The 10,471-nt window shown below is 32.1% G+C and overlaps 1 protein-coding gene across 2 annotated transcripts; it reads right to left on the bottom strand.

The window, feature by feature from the left end:
• Positions 1-273: 273 nt before the first annotated feature.
• Positions 274-8,006, bottom strand: LOC111376640 (MACPF domain-containing protein At1g14780-like). 2 transcript variants are annotated; one of them, XM_022999608.1, is made up of 8 exons: positions 7,570-8,006; positions 7,245-7,486; positions 3,806-4,007; positions 3,640-3,714; positions 2,003-2,186; positions 1,635-1,804; positions 1,478-1,542; positions 274-1,086 (listed from the first exon to the last, which is right to left on the bottom strand). In XM_022999608.1, exons 1-8 carry the CDS (start codon positions 7,807-7,809, stop codon positions 459-461), a joined length of 1,806 nt encoding a protein of 601 aa, XP_022855376.1. In that variant the 5' UTR covers positions 7,810-8,006; the 3' UTR covers positions 274-458. The 2 variants fall into 2 exon arrangements, with proteins under 2 accessions (XP_022855376.1, XP_022855378.1); XM_022999610.1 differs by having other exon boundaries at positions 274-1,083; positions 7,570-8,003.
• Positions 8,007-10,471: the final 2,465 nt, after the last annotated feature.

Below are 10,471 nucleotides of genomic sequence, written 5' to 3'. Positions count from 1 at the left end.
GCAAGGCAAGCCTACCTGACAGGCCAGGGCCGAATTGCAGTCCAGGCCCATTTTTACCCCCAACTGAGATAGTTAGATTTTTAATTTCAAAAACTTACTATTATTTTTTTCAAACTCATTTTTAATAAAATGTTCTCCCAATAAAATCATTTTTCACAAAATGTTCTCAAAAAAGCTCCACCAAACAAGGCATAGTTAAAAACAAACACCAACATATTGTACTTATTTTTAATTAATGCGGCTATATGATAGCTCGTAAAGAAACCAAACAAATAAAGAATTGACAATATGGGATTCATATTAGATAGATATTTCGTATTTACAGCATAAGCTACATACATATCCCGAACACACTGGATTAATCTGTTATCACATTTTAAATGTAGTAACTAATCATACGGGCCATCATGTAGAACGTTGAGTCGATTTTCATGCAATTTCTTCCCTGATTCACTTCTTTATCTTGAGCACATGTTCAATAACGAGAATTTTACGCGTAGGCACACTTTTCCCTTTTCCAAGTCTAATTTTGCTCCTGTCACTAGCCAATGTCCGGGATTATCCAGTGGCCCTCTATACATTTGCGATGTATCCACAAATTTCAAGAGCTTCTGTATTTGCACGGGCACTGGTGGCCCTGTTGGATACACCCCAGAATCCACGATGACTGGTTGTGCCTTCTCCTTCAACACTTTGCCAGTTAATGAAGTACTTATTGATGAGAAGAAACCAGACTTTATGGAGATATGGTCTGATGCCCACTGCATCCAATTAGATTGTACTACAAAAAAATTGGATACTTTAGAGTATAACAGCCTCAGGTGCAAAACACTCTTTGTTCCATGCTTCTTTACGTGAAGTTGAGCACCAGTTACGATGAACGCAACATCTTCTTCCCCGGTTGCCCATCTTGGATTGTATTTCACTGGAGCAGTGCATACGTGTGAAAATTTTTTCCACTGAATAGCTTCAATGAAACGATCATCAGCTATTTCTTCAGATCCACGCCAAGTTGGAGCGTCACTCAGCTTATTTTGGAGCAGAACTGGAGAATTCGATAAGTGCTGGAGATGTACTGCTAACCTGCTAAGCATTTGTCTTTTAGTTATCAAATTGACCATTGAGTAGCATTTATCTCTCATTTAGTTGGCGAACTAGACACTAGAAGTAAAAAAGAAGTTAAAATATTGTCCATTATTTTTATTTACCATTGATGACAGGGTTCCTGGCTGCATGTCATGAATGATATGCAAACTAACCACCTAAGATAATATTGACAAGGACAATGCTACATGTACAAATTTTTTTTTACACAATTCTTTACTCACTACTCACAATAGGGGTGGGGACCACAAGTCACCATTTTTTTAAATACATGCGGGGTCAACCGTCCACACATTATATGAAAGGGAGTGAAAGATTTTGTAAACCATAGTTTGTATATATATATATTTATCCTATTGACAATTTGCATTACCTATTGGACTTGTTGCCCTCGAGGTACAACCGCATTCCAGTAACGGGTCTTTTTCCGACTGTGACCTGATCGGAATTCAGTAACATTTAGTCATAACTCCATATCATGAAGCAACTACATCAAGGAAGGAAAAACACAAGATACATCAATGTTTTACCTGAGTAGTATTTACATAGAGTTTGGGACCCATCAACTTGAAATGTAGAGCAGGTGCTTGCATAGTCCTGTTTCTAGTTGGTCCAAGTGGGAGGTCATTGTGAATAGGAGCCCAAATCCTATGAGATTGGAAATCCAAGAAGTACTGCAAATCAGCTATAGGAGGCTTATCTGTGCACCAAACTTCATGTTTCAATATATGTCCAATTGAAGAATTTGAAACAATAAACTATGATAAAGATTGAAACAACAAACTAAGAAATTGAAATATATGTCTTGCTTCTTAGGTATTCTACAAGAATAGCATCCGGAACACATATTTGATTTGATTGCCTAGAATTTCAACACATGAAAATAAAATATACTTACATCGAAGATAAAGATTGATGGCGTGTGATAAAAACCCTTTGCCTGGAACTCCTCTCAATAGAGAAGTGATCGGAATGAAGTTAAAGTGAATTGCATCGGGCATCAATGGAACTGTAAGAAGCCATTCACAATGTGTAGTAGTCGACAAGTCTCCACCCCGCTTTGAACATATAACACTGATACCCTGCAAATATCATTCAATACAATTTGGTCGAGTTTTTCCTTCACTGTTGTATATTTTGTACATTAAAGTAGAAATAGCAAAGTATATTACAGAACGTCCAAATGTGGTACATTGTTGACATTCTTTCAATTAACAAAAAAATTGGAAAGTAATTTGAATTTTGCGTGCCATATTTTAAGATTCATGGTAGGGATGACAATGGGGGCTGGTGGGATCATAGATTTTGAGAAATAGGATGGGGATACGACTCAAAAAAATTCTCCATTAACCATACTATTTAATTAATTTTTTTAATTTAATTATTAAGGCAATCCTTCCATCTCCAATCATGTGGGGATATCCAGACCAAAGTACTGACCAAACGTGGTATGTTTTCTAAAATATGATTTAAAATAAAAACATAAAACTAAAATAAAACAATTTGGGGCTGGTTTAGAAATTCAAGGAGACCATGATTCTCGTCCTTGCATCATTCAGATCGAGATAATGCGAGGCGACACGTGGGCAAGAAATTTTGCCATCCCTACTTAACCACTTTTTGGGCTCCATTTTTTCAAAAACATTCTCCTATAAAATAATGTGACATGTAAATTCAAAACTTTTCTTTATTTTTGAATCATATATTCTTCAAAAAATCATTATTTCAAAACATAATTTCTATAAAATCTCATTTTAATGGAGCCTAAACATGAGCTAAGTTTTTCTTCACATTATTACTTGGCTAATCACGAATATACACACATAAAATAACTATTTTTGTATAACCTTTTCTTATTATGAAGCTGTTACGAAAAAGCGAGAATAGACAATAGAAAAAATTAACAAAAACACAAATTTTCGTGAAAATCCTAGAAGAAAAAAATTACTAACAGAGGAGAAGAAAATCTATTATATCAAAGATAAATACAAGAGAGAAGCATTTTGGGGCAACTACTTCAAATAATACATCAAAAGCCTAGATATCTCATATACATATATAACGGCCCAATCTCTCCATTACTGCCACATATCCCTCAAATGTCCTCATAATTTTAATTTCATCACATATGTCACACCATAAGCATTTCAAGTTGGACTAAACAAAATTCGGGTAACTGCACTCTGATTGAAGTAAATAAGATTCGCAACATAAACAAACACACACAAAAATCTTTTTTTACATATTTGATGTACTGAATTGAATAAGGCATGTATATCCCAACATACCAAACGTGTCATTTACGCCCGTGATGTAGTAGGAAGGGATACACTAATTGCTTGATAGGAACAAAAACAAATACTTCCTATGGCATATTTTAGGGGATCCAATCAAAAGTAACGAGTCAAAGTTTCACATCAGAACACATAAACCAGGACCAGAAACTCCCTTTTATGTGGAAAGATCAATTCATTCAAACACAAGCAGAAATTAGCAAGTAGATAAGAAAGATCTGTATATTAATATCAAACCTACATCTTTTGAAGTGATGGATGCAAAATTTCCGAGACGATTTGCCTGTGGATCGAAAACATTGAAAGCCTGTGGCACCTGGAATTCGAAATATACAAATATAATTCAATGTCATCCAATTTGACGGAACGGACTTTAAAAAAACAAAAGGGAAAAAAATGTAAGGAACCTTGTTTTTTTGTTCTTTGGTTTTGCATTGATGTGGAGAAAAAGTGCATGCTCCAGTGAACAGCTGATCACCAAGGTTATCCAAGTGGTTCTTCAAGTGTGATGGCTCCATGTTGGAAGACTTGTCTTGCCTTACTAATACTACATCTTGACCTCCGATGCTCAACCCAACAATTATGTGGGTACCGTATTTTTCAATAAATCTGTCACGCAACACAAATAATTGAATATCATCACACATATTTTAGATAGGTTAGTTCAAGCAAAAATATAATGAGCGTACAGTTCATTTTTGCCATAGATAGCCTTTTTTTTTTTTTTTTATGTGAAGTCAGTTAAATACGGTTATTTAATTTAATGCTTGTTTGGGAAAGCTTGAAAAATTAAAGTCAAAATTGATAATTAATTTTAATCACGTATTTAACGGGATCTACAACTTTTTAACTACACATATTTATCAACTTTTATCAAAATCTACTATAACTTTTGACAAACAAAAGTTAAATTTACCTTAAATTTTATCACTTTATTCATCTACTTTTGGTAATTTGACTAATACATAAACCTGACAAATTAATTGTTTTAACGGTCACTGAACTTAGGCCCATGTCTTCGATTGGTCTCTAAAGTTTAAAATGTTGAATTTTGATCATTGAATTTAAGTCCATGTCTTTGATTGCTCACTAAAATTTAAAATATCGAATTTTAGCTACTGAACTTTGAAAAATATTGTACGTTTAGGGATATAAATTTGGCTCTACGGCTCAGGCGGCCCACGGCTTGGCCTAAGAAAAGCCCGAGCTGGTCCAACTCGTGGCTTGGTAGGAGCCACCTCGAGCTTGGCCCGGCCTTGGCTTTTTCAGCTACACGGCCATTTGGGCCCGAGCCGACTAATAAAAGAAAAGAGAGAGAGAGCCAAAAAATATATATATATATAAATATATATAGGCAGCAAATCTGTTGCCTTTGTTGTCAGTTAAGGCAGCAATGGCAACAGATTAAGGCTCCGTTTGGTAGTCATTTTCTTCAAAAATGCATTTTTCTTTCTCTTCTTTTCAACCATACATCCTTTATTAAAATAATATTATACGTAAATAAAAAAGTTTTTCTTATTTTTCAACTACACATTTCATATCAATTTACTATTCTAAAATACATTTTTACATAAAAATACCTATTAAACATCCTCTAAACTGCTTTTTGAGGTAGAAAGCTGGCAGTAGATTTCTGATCAACAGCTTTATTATTGAGGCAGCTATGAAAAAAATAAAAATCGAGTCGAAAGCTCAGGTCAAGCCACAATTTCTTGGGTGAGCTTTTGCTCGGGCCAAAAAAAGCCTGACTTAAAAAAACCCAAGCCGGTTCAACTCGGCTCGTTAACACACCTATGTATGTTACCAGCATAAATGTTGAATTTTAGAAAATGTCGAATTTACAATGAGAAATATAGAATATTTTTTAAAGTTCAGTGTCCAAAACTCAATATTTTAAACTTCAATGTGCAATTGAAAAAATGGACATAAGTTCAGTGACCATTCGAATAATTAACTCTGACGGAGCAATCTAAATATTGAGTTATTAGGCTACCAACTAGACTGTCACATTCGCTTTCCCATTAGTCAAAATAACAAATACGGATGAAATGGTCAAATTGTAACCTATGTTTAAGTTTTGTCAAACATGGCAAATGTTCCACATGAAAATATCATTTGAACTAGTAAAACCATTTAATTTTCTTGTGTTGACAAATAAACATGTAAATGTCAAACATTTTGATGCTAACACAAACCAACTACACGGAAAATAAAAATTTAGAAATAAATCTAAGAACCTATTTGACAATCATTATTGCAGAAAAAATAGTTTTGAATAGTGATTTTTGGAAAAATGTGTGGTGTGTCCCTTTTTAATTAAAAAAAAAAAAAAAAAAAAAAATTCAACATGTCAAAAATGGAGCCCTAAATGAATAAATTTAAATTGAATAGCAACGTAACAATGACTTGTCGAACAACTATCCATCAAATATCATCATCTATAACTTGATCAAAAAAGACCAATTTGATCCTCAATTATGATGTAAGGGAAAAAGATTTGCATTGAACTTTGGATAATGCATTATTGAAACATAGGTCCGCGACCAAGGATAGAAATGATATTTGAGGAAGATGTGAATAATGGCTTGTCTGCTACCTAAACGGTCTTAGCTGCGACATGCAATTTTTAATTTAAATTCTCCATTTCGAAATATCAGATTTTGATTAAAAAAAAAAAGTTAAAAAAAATATTAATATTAGGACCAAAACAATGACTTTATTGATATTAATGTAAGTTATCAAATGCATGACACGTCTAACAATTTCTTCCATTGATATTACTGACTTTTTTTTGTTGACCCTTGACATCTGATACAGATTATGATCATAAAGTCGTTCAATTATGAATTCTCCAACCAGGAAAATGGCCTCCCACCTAATATTTTTATATCTATATATACACATTTATTATACACGGACGTTGCAAGTTGTCCGCATTCGGTAGCTCTAGCATTTATATTCAATGATGACATAAAATTCCAAGATATATAATTATGGTAAATTTCATGTGTGACCATGGAACTATCAGGAAATTGGAATTGGATTGCTGAGCTTCAATTTAATTTCAATTAATCAATTAACTTAAATTTCAATTTCAAAATTCACCTATCATATCTTAAATCAGTAAATGTTGATTAATTGACAATCCTACCACAAGATATTTCATGTAATCACTTTGTGATTTGTCAACTCACTACTACATGTCATTAAAAAAAATACATGTTTTAGCCTTTTAGTCTAAGACATTGTCACAACCTTCCTCTTACTATGAGTTTTTATAGCGTGCTGCATAGCAACTATGTTGGAGATTAGTTACAACTAAGAAATTTCCGTCAGTATAGAGGACGATAGATGATGAAATGTGATAGTGGTAAAATTTGAATTTAAATTAGTGTTCAGTGACTCAATTGGAATAAATTAAAATTTAGTAATTCCAAATGAAATTTTGCTCAAAGTTCAATGACCGGGAAAGAAATCTAGAAGCCTAAAAGAGAAGTAACATTATTTTAGAAGTTGATGAATATGTGGTTAAAAAATTGATAAAAACTATGGATCTCGTTAAATGTACAGATAAAATTGAAGTTTAAATGGTAAAAAATTTGATATAATTTTAAAACAAACAAGTGCTTAGTTAGGTCATTCGTTGTACCTAAGAAATCTCGAGTAAATAAATTTTATTTTATTAACATCAAGTCACTAAATTTTCGAGGAGTCATCAATTTGCTCACTTTGTTCGTCTATCCGATCAAAAATTTCCTAATTAGTATATGGTGAACAAAGTCAAGAGGATGTAGTCTCCTGATAGATACGAGGGTACTTGAACTTTGAGGTGAACGTACATATTACCTGGCAAGAGCTGACGGATCCCAAGTAGAAGGAACAGCGTTTCGTACGTGATCGGCGAGAATAAGAGGAAATCGATCAATATGAACATTGAAAAGCACAATGAAATAACCATCAAGCCCTAAATACTTGGTATTTGCTGCATCTGTAGCCCATGATCCACTCTGAAAACCAAACAATGAATTGAAAAAACCAGATGGAATTTTCCCAGGCACTGAACATTTCTGGTTGAAGAATTCCGACATCTGCACCAATTACAACAAAATTCAATCATTATCGATAATGAAAAAATTCATACAGTTGATCCCAAGCCCAAATTGAATACTACCTGATTGAAATCGAGGATATCAGATTGATATCGTGTGCGTTCACCTTTATCGCATTTGATGTCAATAGAAACATCTTTGAATGTTCCAAAACCCGGAACTGAAAGCTCTCTTGTATCCGTTTCATTTAACGAAATAAGTCTGTTATCTCCTTTACAATATTTGATTCGAAAATCGGACGTTAAATCGATTCCTTTGCCAAGGCTGCTAAGAGCCCTCTGTACAATTCCATCGCTACTCATTTCTCAAACTTCATTTGGGTATCTGGGCTTGAATATATAGATAATGGGAAGAATATTGGTAAGAAAAGAGTAGGAATTGAAGAGAGAAATTGGTAGGAATTTTCATTCTTTTCTCTTTGTTTGAAGAAGTGTATAATTGACCGCTATGTCATGTCTTTTGATCCGGTAAACAGTCTTGGCTTCATATCGGATGAATGTCCGTCCAAGCATGGAAAGAATTTACTTATAAGTAAATAATTGACTATTTTGTTAGTAGACCTTGAAGATAAGTTATTTATTTTAAAATAACTACTACTATACTTTCAAATAAGCCTAGGAATAGAGTAAATTCTATTCTATCCATTTTCAATATTTTTAAAATCGACCCGGAAAAGAGAAAAGGTCTAGGGTCAAAGAGTCGAATCGGGGTTGAACCGTTGATAATAAATAAATAAATTATATGCCACAAAATTAAGTGAATTTTTTAATGACACAATTTCATGCTTGAAAACATGTTCATCGCCTTAAATATTTGTATTTTGTTTAAAAATTAACAATAATTAAACGTGATGATAAATACAAATATTTTAACCTTCATTCCATCCCTTAACCTATCAGTTTGATAGCTTACTCGTGTGATATGAGAGAGCTGTAAAAAATGATGTAAAAATGAGTGTACTTGTAGCATAATTCCTCTCAAAAATCCTCGACAATGCAAGTAGGTTTCCATCCCTAGAACATAAACAAATGGACGATTGCTACCTCGTCTAATTCAAGTGGTTCTCAAAAGAGAAATGTCAAATTCTACATCTCATTTGATTTTGATTTTGATTTTGATTTTGATTTTGATTTTTTCACCTTTTTCCTTCTAAAGTTCATTTTCTATTACATGTTTTTCAAATAAAATTATTTTACACGTTAATTTTATTTATTTATTTTTTTTTTTTTGGCCCCAAAAAATCAACCTTAGTAGAACTACTTCTCAAAATTCAAAATTAAACAAGTGCTAATAGACGAGAAATATCTAATATGGATATTTCATAGACTTTTTGGACATTCCCCATAAGAACTGGCATGTGTTTCTTTGGGTTGGTCAATATCTTCACGCATTTCTTGCTTAAAAAAGTTAAAAGACGTCAATAATTATGTTGCTCACGTAATTTTTTATTTTTAATATTTTATTTTCTCTCTATTACATATACATAATTTAATTTAATATTTTTCTTACGTATTTTTCTTTTATTTTATTCTCTCCCATAATTTAATTTATTGTTTTTCTTATGTAATTTTTGTTTTATTATTTTTCTTCCATAATTTTTTTTAGTATTTGAATCTCTCCAATTTCGTGCCCATATTTATTATTAATTTTTTTCTCCTTCCTAATTGAGAATATAAGTAATAACTTACCAATTTTACACCACCAATTCTTAACAAGTTTTATGGCAATTATATGTTAACTAACTTAATATTAGAAAAAACCATTTGTACACGTGGGTGTACACTTCGGTGTACTCGCCCCTCACATGGGAAGGGGCCACGTGCCCAATAAATACTTCCGGCCGACCTTCTATGTGAGGGGTGTGTATACCGGAGTGTACATCCCCGTGTACGTGTAACCGAACAACTTAATATTTAATTATTTTTAATATAATTAGTTCTAGAGAAACAATCATTTTTAAGAATTGATGATTAGTTAATATAAAACATCAATGATGTAACACATCATCGATTAGTGGATAACAAATTTAATTGTCATCAGTGCTTAGTAGATTATTTCTTCTTATTCTAAATATTAATTGTTAATTTTTTTTTATATTGTTATAATGTATATTCATGATATTAATGATTTTACTTAGCAAACTAGAAAAAAATGCAATATCATATTTATTTACTGATGCTAGGTAAAGAAATTTATATAGCTCCTATTTGACGGGGTTTAAAATCAAGATTTTAATTTGAGTCAAAATATATATTTAATTTTAACCGAACATTTTATGAGATTCACAAATTTTTAATCATATATTTCATCCTTTTTTATCAAACTCTACTAATATTGAATTATTTGATATTATTTAATTGCAAATTTGATGGTTGATAATGAATTAATTATGGAAGGATATTTTAGTAATAAAATTATATAAAATATATATTAATGTTGTAAAGTAAAATTGAACTGTTTGTCCCGAGTGTTTGATATAGCATCTAGATCCTAGATTTCTTGATATCCAAGTCCTCCAACCTTTTAAGAAGACAATTTCTGCCTATTGAGTGTTATTTTATGGTCATGGTCAATTTCTTCTTCGGTCATCGACTAATCCCTTGTTTTCTAATGGAGTTTCTAAGAGGGGGTCGGCGAGAACTCCTTTATTCATCATAGCGAACAATTTAACTTTCACGATAATTAATTGAATTTTCTCAATATTAATTCGTTTGTCCCAATCTAATCATAATTGAAACATTCCATAAGCTGTTATGAGAATATTTATTGAGTGATGAAATTATATATTATGTATGATAAACATTCCTCGAAGGATTTCGAGTTTTGATCCTAGAAATTTTCGGACGAGTACATTATGTGCTTGTTTGAGTGAAATATTCGACTAATAAATTTTTGTTACGGTTATCTGAAAAGAATTTTAAGACTATAATTAAACCGAATTTCAAGTCAATTTCTAATCTATCT

The sequence above is a fragment of the Olea europaea genome, unplaced genomic scaffold (genome assembly GCF_002742605.1).
Source record: "Olea europaea var. sylvestris unplaced genomic scaffold, O_europaea_v1 scaffold1541, whole genome shotgun sequence".
NCBI lineage: Eukaryota > Viridiplantae > Streptophyta > Magnoliopsida > Lamiales > Oleaceae > Olea > Olea europaea.
Note: the sequence above shows the minus strand (reverse complement) of the source record. Positions and strands in the feature narration are given on the sequence as shown.

Bases quoted from the DNA above. Each gene is read 5' to 3' on its own strand.
- LOC111376640 (XM_022999608.1), bottom strand. From the start codon at position 7,809: ATGAGTAGCGATGGAATTGTACAGAGGGCTCTTAGCAGCCTTGGCAAA. The intron at 3,715-3,805 runs GTTCCTTACATT...TTCGAATTCCAG, and splicing joins CCAAAGAACAAAAAAACAAG to GTGCCACAGGCTTTCAATGT. The intron at 2,187-3,639 runs GTAGGTTTGATA...TGATATTTGCAG, and splicing joins CATCCATCACTTCAAAAGAT to GGTATCAGTGTTATATGTTC.